The sequence below is a fragment of the Embiotoca jacksoni genome, unplaced genomic scaffold (genome assembly GCF_022577435.1).
Source record: "Embiotoca jacksoni isolate LCO1_2020_lvr unplaced genomic scaffold, fEmbJac1.0.p SCAF_39, whole genome shotgun sequence".
In the NCBI taxonomy this organism is placed as follows: Eukaryota; Metazoa; Chordata; class Actinopteri; family Embiotocidae; genus Embiotoca; species Embiotoca jacksoni.
Window position 1 is genome coordinate 750776 of NW_027185391.1, and position 21964 is coordinate 772739.

The 21964-nt window shown below is 41.6% G+C and overlaps 1 protein-coding gene across 5 annotated transcripts in view; it reads right to left on the reverse strand.

Annotated features, from left to right (window-relative positions):
- sgsm2 (small G protein signaling modulator 2) overlaps nt 1-21964 on the reverse strand; it is a 124111-nt gene that overhangs the window by 71435 nt on the left and 30712 nt on the right. For all 5 annotated transcript variants that reach the window (XM_069166581.1, XM_069166584.1, XM_069166582.1 and 2 more), the window contains exon 2: nt 8164-8239. In XM_069166581.1, the coding sequence (XP_069022682.1) occupies nt 8164-8239 (76 nt within the window). The remainder of the gene's footprint in view (nt 1-8163; nt 8240-21964) is intronic.

Here is a 21964-nt window from a genome sequence, read left to right on the forward strand (position 1 = left end):
GAATGATCTCCTGTATCTGGAATGATCTCCAGTATCGGGAATGATCTCCTGTATATGGAATGATCTCCTGTATCGGGAATGATCTCCAGTATCTGGAATGATCTCCTGTATCTGGAATGATCTCCAGTATCTGGAATGATCTCCTGTATCAGGAATGATCTCCTGTATCAGGAATGATCTCCCGCACCGGGAATGAATGATCTCCTGTATCTAGAATGATCTCCTGTATCTGGAATGATCTCCTGTATCTGGAATGATCTCCTGTATCAGGAATGATCTCCTGTATCTGGAATGATCTCCTGTATCAGGAATGATCTCCTGTATCTGGAATGATCTCCAGAATCGGGAATGATCTCCAGAATCGGGAATGATCTCCTGTATCTGGAATGATCTCCTGTATCGGGAATGATCTCCAGTATCTGGAATGATCTCCTGTATCAGGAATGATCTCCTGTATCTGGAATGATCTCCTGTATCAGGAATGATCTCCTGTATCTGGAACCATTTCCTGTATCAGAAATGATCTCCTGTATCTGGAAATGATCTCCTGTATCAGGAATGATCTCCTGTATCAGGAATGATCTCCTGTATCTGGAACCATTTCCTGTATCAGAAATGATCTCCTGTATCGGGAATGATCTCCTGTATCTGGAATGATCTCCTGTATCTGGAATGATCTCCTGTATCTGGAATGATCTCCAGTATCTGGAATGATCTCCTGTATCGGGAATGATCTCCTGTATCAGGAATGATCTCCTGTATCTGGAATGATCTCCAGTATCGGGAATGATCTCCTGTATCTGGAATGATCTCCTGTATCGGGAATGATCTCCTGTATCTGGAATGATCTCCTGTATCAGGAATGATCTCCTGTATCTGGAACCATTTCCTGTATCAGAAATGATCTCCTGTATCTGGAAATGATCTCCTGTATCTGGAATGATCTCCTGTATCAGGAATGATCTCCTGTATCTGGAACCATTTCCTGTATCTGGAAATGATCTCCTGTATCTGGAATGATCTCCTGTATCTGGAATGATCTCCTGTATCTGGAATGATCTCCTGTATCAGGAATGATCTCCTGTATCTGGAATGATCTCCTGTATCGGGAATGATCTCCTGTGTCTGGAATGATCTCCTGTATCGGGAATGATCTCCTGTATCTGGAATGATCTCCAGTATCGGGAATGATCTCCTGTATCTGGAATGATCTCCTGTATCAGGAATGATCTCCTGTATCTGGAACCATTTCCTGTATCAGAAATGATCTCCTGTATCTGGAAATGATCTCCTGTATCTGGAATGATCTCCAGTATCTGGAATGATCTCCTGTATCTGGAATGATCTCCAGTATCTGGAATGATCTCCTGTATCAGGAATGATCTCCCGCACCGGGAATGAATGATCTCCTGTATCTGGAATGATCTCCTGTATCTGGAATGATCTCCTGTATCTGGAATGATCTCCTGTATCAGGAATGATCTCCTGTATCTGGAATGATCTCCAGAATCTGGAATGATCTCCAGTATCGGGAATGATCTCCTGTATCTGGAATGATCTCCTGTATCGGGAATGATCTCCAGTATCTGGAATGATCTCCTGTATCTGGAATGATCTCCAGTATCAGGAATGATCTCCTGTATCTGGAACCATTTCCTGTATCAGAAATGATCTCCTGTATCTGGAAATGATCTCCTGTATCTGGAATGATCTCCTGTATCTGGAATGATCTCCAGTATCTGGAATGATCTCCTGTATCTGGAATGATCTCCAGTATCTGGAATGATCTCCTGTATCGGGAATGATCTCCCGCACCGGGAATGAATGATCTCCTGTATCTAGAATGATCTCCTGTATCTGGAATGATCTCCAGTATCTGGAATGATCTCCTGTATCGGGAATGATCTCCCGCACCGGGAATGAATGATCTCCTGTATCTGGAATGATCTCCTGTATCAGGAATGATCTCCTGTATCTGGAATGATCTCCTGTATCAGGAATGATCTCCTGTATCTGGAATGATCTCCTGTATCAGGAATGATCTCCTGTATCTGGAATGATCTCCAGAATCTGGAATGATCTCCAGTATCGGGAATGATCTCCTGTATCTGGAATGATCTCCTGTATCGGGAATGATCTCCAGTATCTGGAATGATCTCCTGTATCTGGAATGATCTCCAGTATCAGGAATGATCTCCTGTATCTGGAACCATTTCCTGTATCAGAAATGATCTCCTGTATCTGGAAATGATCTCCTGTATCTGGAATGATCTCCTGTATCTGGAATGATCTCCAGTATCTGGAATGATCTCCTGTATCTGGAATGATCTCCAGTATCTGGAATGATCTCCTGTATCGGGAATGATCTCCCGCACCGGGAATGAATGATCTCCTGTATCTAGAATGATCTCCTGTATCTGGAATGATCTCCAGTATCTGGAATGATCTCCTGTATCGGGAATGATCTCCCGCACCGGGAATGAATGATCTCCTGTATCTGGAATGATCTCCTGTATCAGGAATGATCTCCTGTATCTGGAATGATCTCCTGTATCAGGAATGATATCCAGTATCAGGAATGATGCCGTCAGGTCCTGCAGCCTTGCGCTGGTGGAGTCTCTCCAGCTGTCTCCTAACATGGCCAGTCGTCACAGAGAGGGGGGAGAGGGAGGGAGGGGGGTCATGGCGTCGATGGAGGAAGAGCCCTTTGAAGTTGAGGGCTCTGTGTCCATGCAGCTCACCAGGGGGGATAAAAGGGGAAGGGGGGGAGGCAGCAGAGGTGTTTGGGAGGTGCGAGGTGTGGAGGAGACAGATGAGGGTGGTGAACTAAACCTGTTGAAGAAACAGTTTAGCTCATTGTTCCTCTCCAGGTTCCCCCTGGTTGTTCCTCTCTAAGTTCCCCCTGGTTGTTCCTCTCCAGGTTCCCCCTGGTTGTTCCTCTCCAGGTTCCCCCTGGTTGTTCCTCTCCAGGTTCCCCCTGGTTGTCTCTCTCTCCCCTTGAACCCAGTAATCTCCTTCATACCGGTCCACACCTCCCTCACGTTGTTCTGCTGGAGTTTGGCCTCCAGCTTCCTCCTGTAGGAGTCCTTGCACTCTCTCATCTTCTCCTTCAGGTGGCGCTGCACTCTCCTGAGCTCCTCCCTGTCCCCAGACCTGAAAGCTGCTTTCTTCTTATTAAGAAGAACTTTCAGGTCACTGGTGATCCACGGCTTGTTGTTGGGGAAGCAGTGTCCAGTCCGGGATGGTACGGTGGTGTGTTCACAGAACTTGATGTATTCTGTGATACAGTCCGTCCTGCTATTGATGTCCTCCCCATGTGGTCCACACAGCACATCCCAGTCCTTGGACTCAAAGCAGTCCTGCAGGGCGTCTTTAGCCTCCTGTGTCCACCTCCTCACAGTCCTGGTGGTCACAGGCTGCCTCTGCACCAGAGGAACATACTTTGGTGTCAGCAGGACCAGGTTATGGTCTGATCTACTGATCTACTGATCTCAGTAGTACTGTATGCATCCATGGCATTAGCATACAGGAGGTCCAGAGTTTTATTGTTCCGGGTGGGACAGTTCACATACTGGTGAAAAGTTGGCAGTACTTTATCCAGACTGGTTAAAGTCTCCAGTAACTAACAGAAATGCACCGGGATGCTGAGTCTGAAGTTTGGACACAGTGGAGTAGATGGTGTCCACTGCTGCCTCTACATCAGCTGATGGAGGAACGTACACAGCGATAACAATGGCGGACGTGAACTCCCTCGGTAAATAATACGGGCGCATCCCCACGGCTAGAAGTTCAATGTCCGGTCTACAGAAACGGTCCTTCACACACACGTGGTCGGGATTACACCACCTCTCGTTCACATAGACTACAATCCCTCCACCTTTCTTCTTGCCGCTCCGAACAACGTCTTGCAGCCCTGCAAGTTGTTAAAATGTAATTTCACAGCTGCCATTTACAAACAGGTTTGCTGATTGTCGTTCATTGTGCTTCATCACAACAGTACGGATCAAAAGACATGCACATGAACGTACACATTTCTGCAGAGAAAGACTGACTGGTAGCAGCCAGCTGTAGAAGTTGGGAGGACAACAGGCCTCCTCTTCGTGGGGATTAACTGGACTCAGTTCAAACACTAATGAACAGGCTGGAAGAATGTTTCGTTCCTTAGAAAGTTCTCTGACATTAATCCTTCAAACTAAATGTTCCACAGTCTTCTGACCTGAGATTATCAATCTCTCATTAAATCAAACCAAAAGTCTTTACATACACTGTTTTTTTTTTTTTATTCCTTATCAAATATATATTTTTGTGTTACTTGAAGTGACTCCAGGAGAGTCCAAGCCCTGCTCTCCAATTATAGCCACGTTTCAGTCTCTTCCTCCATGTTTGCATCAGGTCTGTTCCATGAGACTAACAGCTGAGAGTCATCATACAAATCCTGTTGCATGGTCACATGACCCGTCAAGGACATTACAACCGTCACTGTGTGCAGAGGTCACTGATGTGTGTGTGACAGAGTGAGAGTGTGTGTGTGTGTGTGTGTGTGTGTGAGAGTGTGAGAGTGTGTGTGTGTGTGTGTGTGTGTGTGTGTGAGAGTGTGTGTGACAGAGAGAGTGTGTGTATGTGTGTGTATGTGACAGAGAGTGTGTGTGACAGAGTGTGTGACAGACAGAGTGTGTGTGATAGAGAGAGTGTGTGTGATAGAGAGAGAGTGAGAGTGTGTGTGTGTGAGAAAGAGAGAGTGTGTGACAGAGAGAGAGTGAGAGTGTGTGTGTGTGTGTGTGTGTGTGTGTGTGTGTGTGTGTGTGTGTGTGAGAAAGAGAGAGTGTGTGTGACAGAGTGTGTGACAGAGAGAGTGTGTGTGATAGAGAGAGTGTGTGTGTGTGTGACAAAGACGGTGTGTGTGTGTGTGTGTGTGTATGTGTGTGTATGTGACAGAGTATGTGTGACAGAGTGTGTGACAGACAGAGTGTGTGTGATAGAGAGAGAGAGTGAGAGTGTGTGTGAGAAAGAGAGAGTGTGTGTGACAGAGTGTGTGACAGACAGAGTGTGTGTGATAGAGAGAGAGAGTGAGAGTGTGTGTGAGAAAGAGAGAGTGTGTGTGACAGAGTGTGTGACAGAGAGAGTGTGTGTGATAGAGAGAGAGAGTGAGAGTGTGTGTGAGAAAGAGAGAGTGTGTGTGACAGAGTGTGTGACAGAGAGAGTGTGTGTGATAGAGAGAGTGTGTGTGTGTGACAAAGACGGTGTGTGTGTGTGTGTGTGTGTGTGTGTATGTGACAGAGAGAGTGTGTGTGATAGAGAGAGAGTGAGAGTGTGTGTGTGTGTGTGTGTGTGTGTGTATGTGACAGAGAGAGTATGTGTGACAGAGTGTGTGACAGACAGAGTGTGTGTGATAGAGAGAGAGAGTGAGAGTGTGTGTGAGAAAGAGAGAGTGTGTGTGACAGAGTGTGTGACAGAGAGAGTGTGTGTGATAGAGAGAGTATGTGTGTGACAAAGACGGTGTGTGTGTGTGTGTGTGTGTGTGTGTGTATGTGTGTGTATGTGACAGAGAGAGTGTGTGTGATAGAGAGAGTATGTGTGTGACAAAGACGGTGTGTGTGTGTGTGTGTGTATGTGTGTGTATGTGACAGAGAGAGTGTGTGTGATAGAGAGAGAGTGAGAGTGTGTGTGTGTGAGAAAGAGAGAGTGTGTGACAGAGAGAGAGTGAGAGTGTGTGTGTGTGTGTGTGTGTGTGTGTGTGTGTGTGTGAGAAAGAGAGAGTGTGTGTGACAGAGTGTGTGACAGAGAGAGTGTGTGTGATAGAGAGAGTGTGTGTGTGTGACAAAGACGGTGTGTGTGTGTGTGTGTGTGTGTATGTGTGTGTATGTGACAGAGAGAGTGTGTGTGATAGAGAGAGAGTGAGAGTGTGTGTGTGTGTGTGTGTGTGTGTGTGTGTGTGTGTGTGTGTGTGTGTGTGTGTGTGTGTGTGCGTGCGTGCCAGAGAGAGAGTGTGACTGTGACCAGAACACCAGAACACCAGAACACCAGAACACCAGAACACCAGAACACCAGAACACCAGAACACCAGAACACCACAGCCTGAGAGGGGAACCACTAAGAAATTGCAAAAGAGCATGTATTCCTCAATAATCTTTTCATAAAGAGATTCAACATGAGGAACCTGAACCTATTTGTCGTGTTTTTGGTGTTCTGGTGCCCAAAAACCTGGTGGACTGAAGTGAGTCGTTTCTACAGGACGACTTGAAGAGGAAACGTGACTGCTGGACTTCTTGTGTTTGAAACATTCTCATCACTGATGTTGACCCATCGTTTCCTCTCGTCATTCTGTTTCTCCGTGTTTCTGCTGCCGTCCACCGGATCAGTCGCATCAGTATGAGGAGCGACGATGACGTCCTTCACACCGACCTGAGAAGCCTCAGCAGAGCGATGAGGAAGGACTCATCTCCTCTCAGACTCAAACACTAGAATTAAAACCCAGACTGATCCCAGGTCAGCCGCCACTACGGAGTGTCCTGGAGACGAACGCTGGACATCCTGATAATAACAATAATTAACTCTTTTATCACAGCAAATCACCGTCTGTGCACGACGGGAGGAAATGTTTCTTCCATCTTCAGGACTTCAGTGTGTCCTTGAAGAGGATCAGTCAGGATTAGAGCTGCTGGACGTCACGTGGCTGACAAATGATTCACGACGACCGCTGATGGAGGATCAGACTGTATCCACACAAACAGACTGAAGAGAAATGTACACGCTGGGAAACAACTTGTGATAGAAGACCAATTAATACCAATCAAACACAGATTCTTTGGCAAGTTTCAGATACGTTTCTATTTCCTGTATTTTAGTGCAGCTTTCATGAAACAGACGAGAAGGTTCTGCTGTGTCAGCGTTCATTGGTCTGATTGGAGGTGGAGTCACTGTGACCAGCGTGGAGACGGTGACTCTCTCTCACACACACACACACACACACACACACCTACACACACACACACACACCTACACACACACACACACACACACACACACACACACACACACCTACACACACACACACACACACACACACCTACACACACACACACACACACACACACACACCTACACACACACACCTACACACACACACACCTACACACACACACACACACACCTACACACACACACACACACACACACCTACACACACACACACACACACACACCTACACACACACACACCTACACACACACACACACACACCTACACACACACACACACACACCTACACACACACACCTACACACACACACACACACACACACACACACACACCTACACACACACACACACACACCTACACACACACACACACACACACACACACCTACACACACACACCTACACACACACACCTACACACACACACACACACACACACACACACACACACACCTACACACACACACACACACACCTACACACACACACCTACACACACACACACACACACCTACACACACACACCTACACACACACACACACACACACACCTACACACACACACACACACACACACCTACACACACACACACCTACACACACACACACACACACCTACACACACACACACACACACCTACACACACACACCTACACACACACACACACACACACACACACACACACCTACACACACACACACACACACCTACACACACACACACACACACACACACACCTACACACACACACCTACACACACACACCTACACACACACACACACACACACACACACACACACACACCTACACACACACACACACACACCTACACACACACACCTACACACACACACACACACACCTACACACACACACCTACACACACACACACACACACACCTACACACACACACACACACACAGGGCTTACAAACCCTGGGTTTTGTGTCTGAAATGGGTTTCCATTAGCCTCACTGCTCTTATTCAGTTTCCATCGATGCAGCAGTCACAGTGACGTCAAGCTACTACGTCCTCGACAGGAGCGGCACCAGGTCGCCTGCTGAGTTCAACAAGTGTGAGTGAGTGTGTGTGTGTGTGTGTGTGTGTGTGTGTGTGTGTGTGTGTGTGTGTGTGTGTGTGTGTGTGTGTGTGTGCAGAGAGAAAGAGAAGAGTGTACTCACTGCACAGAGCGATGATGTGGCTGCTGTCTTCGTGGACAAACTTCTTGGTCACTGCTTCCTCCATGATCTGCTTCACCTGCACACAGAAGAGACGGTCGCACGTCAGCGTCTTCCACCTGAGCTGTTGCTACGACTACCGGCTCTCCAAAGCCCGTAGCCATCAGCAGTTTTATAGCCGAGGTCATCGGGATCAGTTTTCCATCAGTTAAAAGTAACAGGAAATGGAAAAGAAATAAAACCCGATGCATAAACTGTTAACGATCCAGTCATCATGCGTGTTCCTCCTGCTGTCTCAGGCAGACACGAGGAAACTCGCCGTCCAACAGGAGGAAGTTCAGCCACACGCAGATAACTGGTTTCAGGGAAGTGCAGTCAACATTTAGCACCATGTACAAAATAATAGGACATATTTATTTAGACAAAAACAGGTCCGTTCAGCTCAGACCAAAGATTCTCCACGATACGACACGAGCAGCCGGATGAGATGGTGTAACATCTCCATGGCAACCACTCTCAGATTTCAGATGTTTGTTATTAGCTGGATATAATTTGTAGCATCTTAAAACATGAATGAGGAGTGATACTGAGGTACCGTTGCATTTTTAGTCGTGATGAAACGGCGAGCGGTTGGAGGATGGACAGAATACTGAGGTTCTGAATCAGACGTGTTCGGGAGGTGGAGACAGCTGATCTGAGCTGTTCTGGTTCAGAGGAGAATCTCATCTCACGTTAAAATACAGACTAGTTCGTTTCGTCTCCAATCTTTGGTCTGAAACCTCTAATATGAAAGATCTAGACTAAATACACTGATTCAGCTTTTTAAAGAGTTTTACAAGTTAACAGGAGTTTTGTGCTTTCATGATTTTATTATTAGAGGAGATATCTCGGCACGCAGCGACCGAACGAATGAACACTGAGCAACCTGTGTTGGTCGTCTGGCTGGTGACTGCAGACAGATGGACGCTATGTTTGAAGGTTTTCACAGCTCTAATATGATCCATCTCACTGCTTCATAACAACACGATGTTGGGTTTTAAACAGAGAACTGTGCTAAATTCATCATAAAAGGGTCAAATTCAGTTTTCCTTGTTGATCTACGGAGGGAAGAGTTCTCGTCAAATACACACTACAGAACCATTTGATCCTTTATGCATCTGTATGGAGCAGTCAAACTGTATATATTATGTTTAAATTCTGCCTTTCATTAATTATTCATTAAACCTTTATTTAAGCAGGCAAAACACAGTTGAGATGGAGTCTCTTTTTCGAAGGTGACCCGGCCAAGAAGCCAGGTGGATGTCCGTTACACACAATAGAATACAAAAGATGACATCACCAGAGCTGCAGAGTCATGATCATGTCCACACATCACAGTGGAGGTTGAATGTGCACAAACATGTATGACAACATCAATCAGAAATTGCAGCCGAACATTTTGAGTCAAACTTGTTTAAAACTGGTTTCAGAGACCGAGTCAAGTCACTGAAGCTGTTTTTAAGCTGCAGCGCAGACAGACATGAAGGAACCAGCCAGAACACATCTCCCTCCCAGTCCAGACATCTGGAGGTGTTTCTGCTGGTTTGAGGTCACCAGGTCCTCATCATGCAGCTCATCCTGCTCAAAAGAATATTTAACTGCAAATGTGGAGTTTAAACATCCATCTCAGTATTTAATTGCTTTATGAATAAGATGAGCTCACTTGATGCCAGCAACATGTCTGAAAACAGCTGAAGGTATCTTTCCCACCAAAAGGAGAACATTTTGTCCGGTGAACATTCCTGCATGTCGGTCCGGTTCACCTTCACCAGCCGGGTCCACTGGACCGACCTGTTATTTTATCATCACAGTAATAATGATGTTTTATTGAGCCAGTGTATACGTGTGCCTGTAGTTCAGAGAACTGGTTCAATATGTCGTCGAAGAGCGTGAAGACGTTTGTTACTGATGACAGCTCATATAGCTGCCAACTCGTTGTACTTGGTGATCAGTGTAGAAACCATTTCTCTCCTCTTCACGTTGTGACAGCTCCTCATAACAGCACTGACAGCTTCGCCCAAATATCCGCACCGTTGACTTCCAATTAATATCTTGGCATCGTGGAGACGTTGGAAGTCTTTGTGCTTCTCTGCTGCGTCTCCAGGGAGGAGAGCCCGACTGAGTCGGTGTTCGCTCGTCTCAATTCGTTCTCTACGTAGAATTAATTGTCGTCAGTAATTAATCCGAGACCAGTCTGACACCGCCGCCGTGTTCGAGCCTAAGTGATAAACAGCAAGAATTGAATTGCTCGGTTGAGTGATCATAAAGCTTTAACTACAGTATGACTTTGGATGTAAAACTTTTCTCCCTGTGCTGTGGAGGTGTGGGAGGATGCAGGGACGGAGTTTCATCATCCTCATCATCAACATGAGGTTCAGCCTTCTTCAGCTCTGTTAATTAAAATTTTGTGAGGGGGGGGGGCTAAATAACACGTTTTGGAGAGCCAGCAGAGCTGCTGAGAAATGTTTTGGTTTTATTGTATTTCACCTGAAGAGCTGTGAGGATCCAGGAACACTGACCCAACCGTCCCTGAACACGGGTCAGACTGCTGAGGTTCTACAACCCAAAACCGGTTTTAAAGCTGGTCGTAAATGTAGAGACAATCATCTTTAGTACGCAAATGATGACGGGAAAATGAAATACATTTGCAGTATTTTCTAATTGAATCAAACGGCTACAGTGCCATCCTTCTGATGAGAGCCATGTCTTTGAAGAAGTTAATGCTGGAAAAAGGACACCAGTGAAGAACTGTCAGAATGATTGACAGCTGATGGAGGTAAACAGTCACCCATGAGTTGATTTGGGTCAAATCATGTTTGAATTTTCTGATTTTACTGTATATACTGTGAGTTGACATATTTTTGGTTCAATAAATGTCAATAGTTTTGAGCGCAGAAAACCTTTTTTTTTACATGCCTTAACTATTTTTTCCTGACGTGCACCTGCAACAACTCCATCCTCGGGGAAACACTGACGGCTGAGTGGATGTAACACAACAAGTGGATGTACCACGTATTAGAGGTACCACGTATTAGAGGAACCACGTATTAGAGGAACCACGTATTAGAGGTACCACGTATTAGAGGAACCACGTATTAGAGGTACCACGTATTAGATGTACCACGTATTAGAGGTACCACGTATTAGAGGTACCACGTATTAGAGGTACCACGTATTAGATGTACCACGTATTAGAGGTACCACGTATTAGAGGTACCACGTATTAGAGGTACCACGTATTAGAGGTACCACGTATTAGAGGTACCACGTATTAGAGGTACCACGTATTAGATGTACCACGTATTAGAGGTACCACGTATTAGAGGTACCACGTATTAGATGTACTCCGTATTAGAGGTACCACGTGTTAGATGTACTCCGTATTAGATGTACTCCGTATTAGAGGTACCACGTATTAGGGGTACCACGTATTAGAGGTACCACGTATTAGATGTACCACGTATTAGATGTACCACATATTAGATGTACCACGTATTAGATGTACCACGTATTAGATGTACCACATATTAGATGTACTACGTATTAGAGGTACCACGTATTAGAGGTACCACGTATTAGATGTACCACGTATTAGAGGTACCACGTATTAGAGGTACCACGTATTAGAGGTACCACGTATTAGAGGTACCACGTATTAGAGGTACCACGTATTAGAGGTACCACGTATTAGAGGTACCAAGTATTAGATGTACTCCGTATTAGAGGTACCACGTATTAGATGTACTACGTATTAGATGTACTACGTATTAGATGTACCACGTATTAGATGTACTCCGTATTAGAGGTACCACGTATTAGATGTACCACGTATTAGAGGTACCACGTATTAGATGTACCACGTATTAGATGTACCACATATTAGATGTACTACGTATTAGAGGTACCACGTATTAGAGGTACCACGTATTAGATGTACTCCGTATTAGATGTACTCCGTATTAGAGGTACCAATTATTATATGTACTACGTATTAGATGTACTCCGTATTAGAGGTACCACGTATTAGAGGTACCACGTATTAGATGTACTACATATTAGATGTACTACGTATTAGAGGTACCATGTATTAGATGTACTACGTATTACAGGTACCACGTATTATATGTACTACGTATTAGAGGTACCACGTATTAGATGTACTCCGTATTAGAGGTACCACGTATTAGATGTACCACGTATGAGAGGTACCACGTATTAGATGTACTACGTATTAGAGGTACCACGTATTAGAGGTACCACGTATTAGATGTACTCCGTATTAGAGGTACCAATTATTATATGTACTACGTATTAGATGTACTCCGTATTAGATGTACTACGTATTAGAGGTACCACGTATTAGAGGTGCCAATTATTATATGTACTACGTATTAGATGTACTCCGTATTAGATGTACTACGTATTAGAGGTATCACGTATTAGAGGTACCAATTATTATATGTACCACGTATTAGAGGTACTACGTATTAGATGTACTCCGTATTAGATGTACTCCGTATTAGATGTACTACGTATTAGAGGTACCACGTATTATATGTACTACGTATTAGAGGTACCACGTATTAGATTTACCACATATTAGAGGTACCACGTATTAGAAGTACCATGTATTAGATGTACGACGTATTAGAGGTACTACGTATTAGAGGTACTACGTATTAGAGGTACCACGTATTAGATGTACTACGTATTAGAAGTACCACGTATTAGATGTACGACGTATTAGAGGTACTACGTATTAGAGGTACTACGTATTAGAGGTACTACGTGTTAGAGGTACCATGTATTAGATGTACTACGTCTTAGAAGTACCACGTATTAGATGTACGACGTATTAGAGGTACTACGTATTAGATGTACTACGTATTAGAGGTACCACGTATTATATGTACCACGTATTATTTGTACTACGTATTATATGTACTACGTATAAGATGTACTACGTATTAGATGTACCACGTATTAGAGGTACTCCGTATTAGATGTACTCCGTATTAGATGTACTCCGTAATAGATGTACTACGTATTACAGGTACCACGTATTAGAGGTACTACGTATTAGATGTACTACGTATTAGAGGTACTACGTATTAGAGGTACCACGTATTATATGTACTCCGTATTAGATGTACTCCGTATTAGAGGTACCAATTATTATATGTACTCCGTATTAGATGTACTCCGTATTAGATGTACTCCGTATTAGAGGTACTCCGTATTAGATGTACTACGTATTAGAGGTACTCCGTATTAGATGTACTACGTGTTAGAGGTACCACGTATTAGATGTACTCCGTATTAGATGTACTCCGTATTAGATGTACTCCGTATTAGAGGTACCACGTATTATATGTACTCCGTATTAGATGTACCACGTATTAGAGGTACCACGTATTATATGTACCACGTATTAGATGTACCACGTATTAGAGGTACCACGTATTAGAGGTACTACGTATTAGATGTACTCCGTATTAGAGGTACTACGTATTAGATGTACTACGTATTAGAGGCACCACGTATTATATGTACTACGTATTAGAGGTACCACGTATTAGAGGTACTACGTATTAGAGGTACCACGTATTAGATGTACTACGTATTAGAAGTACCACGTATTAGATGTACGACGTGTTAGAGGTACTACGTATTAGATGTACTACGTATTAGAGGTACCACGTATTAGATGTACTACGTATTAGATGTACTCCGTATTAGATGTACTACGTATTAGAGGTACCACGTATTAGAGGTACCAATTATTATATGTACTACGTATTAGATGTACTCCGTATTAGATGTACTACGTATTAGAGGTACCACGTATTAGAGGTACCAATTATTATATGTACCACGTATTAGAGGTACTCCGTATTAGATGTACTCCGTATTAGAGGTACCACGTATTAGATGTACCACGTATGAGAGGTACCACGTATTAGATGTACTCCGTATTAGAGGTACCAATTATTATATGTACTACGTATTAGATGTACTCCGTATTAGATGTACTACGTATTAGAGGTACCACGTATTAGAGGTACCAATTATTATATGTACTACGTATTAGATGTACTCCGTATTAGATGTACTACGTATTAGAGGTACCACGTATTAGAGGTACCAATTATTATATGTACCACGTATTAGAGGTACTACGTATTAGATGTACTCCGTATTAGATGTACTCCGTATTAGATGTACCACGTATTAGAGGTACCACGTATTATATGTAATACGTATTAGAGGTACCACGTATTAGAAGTACCACGTATTAGATGTACGACGTATTAGAGGTACTACGTATTAGAGGTACTACGTATTAGAGGTACCACGTATTAGATGTACTACGTATTAGAAGTACCACGTATTAGATGTACGACGTATTAGAGGTACTACGTATTAGATGTACTACGTATTAGAGGTACCACGTATTAGATGTACTACGTATTAGAAGTACCACGTATTAGATGTACGACGTATTAGAGGTACTACGTATTAGAGGTACTACGTATTAGAGGTACTACGTATTAGATGTACTACGTGTTAGAGGTACCATGTATTAGATGTACTACGTCTTAGAAGTACCACGTATTAGATGTACGACGTATTAGAGGTACTACGTATTAGATGTACTACGTATTAGAGGTACCACGTATTATATGTACCACGTATTATATGTACTACGTATTAGATGTACTACGTATTAGATGTACCACGTATTAGATGTACCACGTATTAGAGGTACCACGTATTATATGTACTACGTATTAGATGTACCACGTATTAGATGTACTACGTATTAGAGGTACCACGTATTAGATGTACTCCGTATTAGAGGTACCACGTATTAGATGTACTACGTATTAGAGGTACCACGTATTAAATGTACCACGTATTAGATGTACTACGTATTAGAGGTACCACGTATTAAATGTACTACGTATTAGATGTACTACGTATGAGAGGTACTCCGTATTAGATGTACTACGTATTAGAGGTACTCCGTATTAGATGTACTACGTATTAGATGTACTCCGTATTAGATGTACTACGTATTAGAGGTACTCCGTATTAGATGTACTACGTATTAGAGGTACTCCGTATTAGATGTACTACGTGTTAGAGGTACTCCGTATTAGATGTACTCCGTATTAGATGTACTCCGTATTAGATGTACTCCGTATTAGAGGTACCACGTATTAGATGTACTCCGTATTAGATGTACCACGTATTAGAGGTACTACGTATTAGATGTACTCCGTATTAGAGGTACCACGTATTAGATGTACTCCGTATTAGATGTACCACGTATTAGAGGTACTACGTATTAGAGGTACTCCGTATTATATGTACTCCGTATTAGATGTACTCCGTATTAGAGGTACCACGTATTAGAGGTACCACATATTAGAGGTACCACGTATTATATGTACTACGTATTAGATGTACCACGTACTAGAGGTACCACGTATTAGAGGTACCACGTATTATATGTACTACGAATTAGATGTACTACGTATTAGAGGTACTACGTATTAGAGGTACCACGTATTAGAGGTACTACGTGTTAGATGTACTCCGTATTAGATGTACTCCGTATTAGATGTACTACGTATTAGAGGTACTACGTATTAGATGTACTACGTATTAGAGGTACTACGTATTAGATGTACCACGTATTAGAGGTACCACGTATTAGAGGTACTACGTATTAGATGTACTCCGTATTAGATGTACTCCGTATTAGAGGTACCAATTATTATATGTACTACGTATTAGATGTACTCCGTATTAGATGTACTACGTATTAGAGGTACCACGTATTATATGTACTACGTATTAGATGTACCACGTATTAGAGGTACTCCGTATTAGATGTACTCCGTATTAGATGTACTCCGTATTAGATGTACTACGTATTACAGGTACCACGTATTAGAGGTACTACGTATTAGATGTACTACGTATTAGAGGTACTACGTATTAGAGGTACCACGTATTATATGTACTAAGTATTAGATGTACTCCGTATTAGATGTACTCCGTATTAGATGTACCACGTATTAGAGGTACAACGTATTAGATGTACTCCGTATTAGATGTACTACGTATTACAAGTACCACGTATTATATGTACTACGTATTAGAGGTACCACGTATTAGAGGTACTACGTATTAGATGTACTCCGTATTAGATGTACTCCGTATTAGAGGTACCACGTATTATATGTACTACGTATTAGATGTACTCCGTATTAGATGTACTCCGTATTAGATGTACTCCGTATTAGAGGTACCACGTATTATATGTACTACGTATTAGATGTACTCCGTATTTGATGTACTCCGTATTAGAGGTACCACGTATTAGATGTACCACGTATGAGAGGTACCACGTATTAGATGTACTACATATTAGATGTACTACGTATTAGAGGTACCACGTATTAGATGTACTCCGTATTAGATGTACTCCGTATTAGAGGTACCAATTATTATATGTACTACGTATTAGATGTACTCCGTATTAGATGTACTACGTATTAGAGGTACCACGTATTAGAGATACCAATTATTATATGTACCACGTATTAGAGGTACTACGTATTAGATGTACGACGTATTAGAGGTACCACGTATTAGATGTACTATGTATTAGAGGTACTACGTATTAGAGGTACTACGTATTAGATGTACTAAGTGTTAGAGTTACCACGTATTAGGGGTACTACGTATTAGAGGTACCACGTATTAGATGTACCACGTATTAGAGGTACCACGTATTAGAGGTACCACGTATTAGAGGTACTACGTATTAGATGTACTCCGTATTAGATGTACTCCGTATTAGATGTACTACGTATTCGAGGTACCTCGTATTATATGTACTACGTATTAGATGTACCACGTATTAGAGGTACTACGTATTAGATGTACTCCGTATTAGATGTACTCCGTATTAGAGGTACCAATTATTATATGTACTACGTATTAGATGTACTCCGTACTAGATGTACTACGTATTAGAGGTACCACGTATTATATGTACTACGTATTAGATGTACCACGTATTAGAGGTACTCCGTATTAGATGTACTCCGTATTAGATGTACTCCGTATTAGATGTACTACGTATTACAGGTACCACGTATTATATGTACTACGTATTAGATGTACTCCGTCTTAGATGTACTCCGTATTAGATGTACCACGTATTAGAGGTACAACGTATTAGATGTACTCCGTATTAGATGTACTACGTATTACAGGTACCACGTATTATATGTACTACGTATTAGAGGTACCACGTATTAGAGGTACTACGTATTAGATGTACTCCGTATTAGATGTACTCCGTATTAGAGGTACCACGTATTATATGTACTACGTATTAGAGGTACCACGTATTAGAGGTACTACGTATTAGATGTACTCCGTATTAGATGTACTCCGTATTAGAGGTACCACGTATTAGATGTACTCCGTATTAGATGTACTCCGTATTAGAGGTACCACGTATTAGATGTACCACGTATGAGAGGTACCACGTATTAGATGTACTACGTATTAGATGTACTACGTACTAGAGGTACCACGTATTAGATGTACTCCGTATTAGATGTACTCCGTATTAGATGTACTCCGTATTAGAGGTACCAATTATTATATGTACTACGTATTAGATGTACTCCGTATTAGATGTACTACGTATTAGAGGTACCACGTATTAGAGGTACCAATTATTATATGTACTACGTATTAGATGTACTCCGTATTAGATGTACTACGTATTAGAGGTACCACGTATTAGAGATACCAATTATTATATGTACCACGTATTAGAGGTACTACGTATTAGATGTACGACGTATTAGAGGTACCACGTATTAGATGTACTATGTATTAGAGGTACTACGTATTAGAGGTACTACGTATTAGATGTACTAAGTGTTAGAGGTACCACGTATTAGGGGTACTACGTATTAGAGGTACCACGTATTAGATGTACCACGTATTAGAGGTACCACGTATTAGAGGTACCACGTATTAGAGGTACTACGTATTAGATGTACTCCGTATTAGATGTACTCCGTATTAGATGTACTACGTATTCGAGGTACCACGTATTATATGTACTACGTATTAGATGTACCACGTATTAGAGGTACTACGTATTAGATGTACTCCGTATTAGATGTACTCCGTATTAGAGGTACCAATTATTATATGTACTACGTATTAGATGTACTCCGTATTAGATGTACTACGTATTAGAGGTACCACGTATTATATGTACTACGTATTAGATGTACCACGTATTAGAGGTACTCCGTATTAGATGTACTCCGTATTAGATGTACTCCGTAATAGATGTACTACGTATTACAGGTACCACGTATTAGAGGTACTACGTATTAGATGTACTACGTATTACAGGTACTACGTATTAGAGGTACCACGTATTATATGTACTCCGTATTAGATGTACTACGTATTAGATGTACTCCGTATTAGAGGTACAACGTATTAGATGTACTCCGTATTAGATGTACTACGTATTACAGGTACCACGTATTGTATGTACTACGTATTAGAGGTACCACGTATTAGAGGTACTACGTATTAGATGTACTCCGTATTAGATGTACTCCGTATTAGAGGTACCACGTATTATATGTACTACGTATTAGATGTACTCCGTACTAGATGTACTCCGTATTAGAGGTACCACGTATTAGATGTACCACGTATGAGAGGTACCACATATTAGATGTACTACGTATTAGATGTACTACGTATTAGAGGTACCACGTATTAGATGTACTCCGTATTAGATGTACTCCGTATTAGATGTACTACGTATTAGAGGTACCACGTATTAGATGTACTCCGTATTAGATGTACTACGTATTAGAGGTACCACGTATTAGAGGTACCAATTATTATATGTACTACGTATTAGATGTACTCCGTATTAGATGTACTACGTATTAGAGGTACCACGTATTAGAGATACCAATTATTATATGTACCACGTATTAGAGGTACTACGTATTAGATGTACTCCGTATTAGATGTACTCCGTATTAGATGTACCACGTATTAGAGGTACCACGTATTAGATTTACCACATATTAGAGGTACCAAGTATTAGAAGTACCACGTATTAGATGTACGACGTATTAGATGTACTCCGTATTAGAGGTACCAATTATTATATGTACTACGTATTAGATGTACTCCGTATTAGATGTACTCCGTATTAGAGGTACAACGTATTAGAGGTACAACGTATTAGATGTACTCCGTATTAGATGTACTACGTATTACAGGTACCACGTATTATATGTACTACGTATTAGAGGTACCACGTATTAGAGGTACTCCGTATTAGATGTACTCCGTATTAGAGTTACCACGTATTATATGTACTACGTATTAGATGTACTCCGTACTAGATGTACTCCGTATTAGAGGTACCACGTATTAGATGTACCACGTATGAGAGGTACCACGTATTAGATGTACTACGTATTAGATGTACTACGTATTAGAGGTACCACGTATTAGATGTACTCCGTATTAGATGTACTCCGTATTAGATGTACTACGTATTAGAGGTACCACGTATTAGATGTACTCCGTATTAGATGTACTACGTATTAGAGGTACCACGTATTAGAGGTACCAATTATTATATGTACTACGTATTAGATGTACTCCGTATTAGATGTACTACGTATTAGAGGTACCACGTATTAGAGATACCAATTATTATATGTACCACGTATTAGAGGTACTACGTATTAGATGTACTCCGTATTAGATGTACTCCGTATTAGATGTACCACGTATTAGAGGTACCACGTATTAGATTTACCACATATTAGAGGTACCAAGTATTAGAAGTACCACGTATTAGATGTACGACGTATTAGAGGTACTACGTATTAGAGGTACTACGTATTAGAGGTACCACGTATTAGATGTACTACGTATTAGAAGTACAACGTATTAGATGTACGACGTATTAGAGGTACTACGTATTAGATGTACTACGTATTAGAGGTACCACGTATTAGATGTACTACGTATTAGAAGTACCACGTATTAGAGGTACCACGTATTAGAGGTACTACGTATTAGATGGTACTACGTATTAGAGGTACTACGTATTAGATGTACTACGTGTTACAGGTACCATGTATTAGATGTACTACGTCTTAGAAGTACCACGTATTAGATGTACGACGTATTAGAGGTACTACGTATTAGATGTACTACGTATTAGAGGTACCACGTATTATATGTACCACGTATTATATGTACTACGTATTAGATGTACTACGTATTAGATGTACTACGTATTAGATGTACCACGTATTAGAGGTACCACGTATTATATGTACTACGTATTAGATGTACCACGTATTAGATGTACTACGTATTAGAGGTACCACGTATTAGATGTACTCCGTATTAGAGGTACCACGTGTTAGAGGTACCACGTATTAGATGTACTACGTATTAGAAGTACCACGTATTAAATGTACCACGTATTAGATGTACTACGTATTAGAGGTACCACGTATTAAATGTACTACGTATTAGATTTACTACGTATGAGAGGTACTCCGTATTAGCTGTACTACGTATTAGATGTACTACGTATTAGAGGTACTCCGTATTAGATGTACTACGTATTAGAGGTACTACGTATTAGAGGTTCTCCGTATTAGATGTACTCCGTATTAGATGTACTCCGTATTAGAGGTACTCCGTATTAGATGTACTCCGTATTAGAGGTACTCCGTATTAGATGTACTACGTGTTAGAGGTACTCCGTATTAGATGTACTACGTGTTAGAGGTACCACGTATTAGATGTACTCCGTATTAGATGTACTCCGTATTAGAGGTACCACGTATTAGATGTACTCCGTATTAGATGTACCACGTATTAGAGGTACCACGTATTAGAGGTACTCCGTATTATATGTACTCCGTATTAGATGTACCACGTATTAGAGGTACCACGTATTATATGTACCACGTATTAGATGTACCACGTATTAGAGGTACCACGTATTAGAGGTACTACGTATTAGATGTACTCCGTATTAGAGGTACTACGTATTAGATGTACTACGTATTAGAGGCACCACGTATTATATGTACTACGTATTAGAGGTACCACGTATTAGAGGTACTACGTATTAGAGGTACCACGTATTAGATGTACTACGTATTAGAAGTACCACGTATTAGATGTACGACGTATTAGAGGTACTACGTATTAGATGTACTACGTATTAGAGGTACCACGTATTAGATGTACTACGTATTAGATGTACTCCGTATTAGATGTACTACATATTAGAGGTACCACGTATTAGAGGTACCAATTATTATATGTACCACGTATTAGAGGTACTCCGTATTAGATGTACTCCGTATTAGAGGTACCACGTATTAGATGTACCACGTATGAGAGGTACCACGTATTAGATGTACTCCGTATTAGAGGTACCAATTATTATATGTACTACGTATTAGATGTACTCCGTATTAGATGTACTACGTACTAGAGGTACCATGTATTAGAGGTACCAATTATTATATGTACTACGTATTAGATGTACTCCGTATTAGATGTACTACGTATTAGAGGTACCACGTATTAGAGGTACCAATTATTATATGTACCACGTATTAGAGGTACTCCGTATTAGATGTACTCC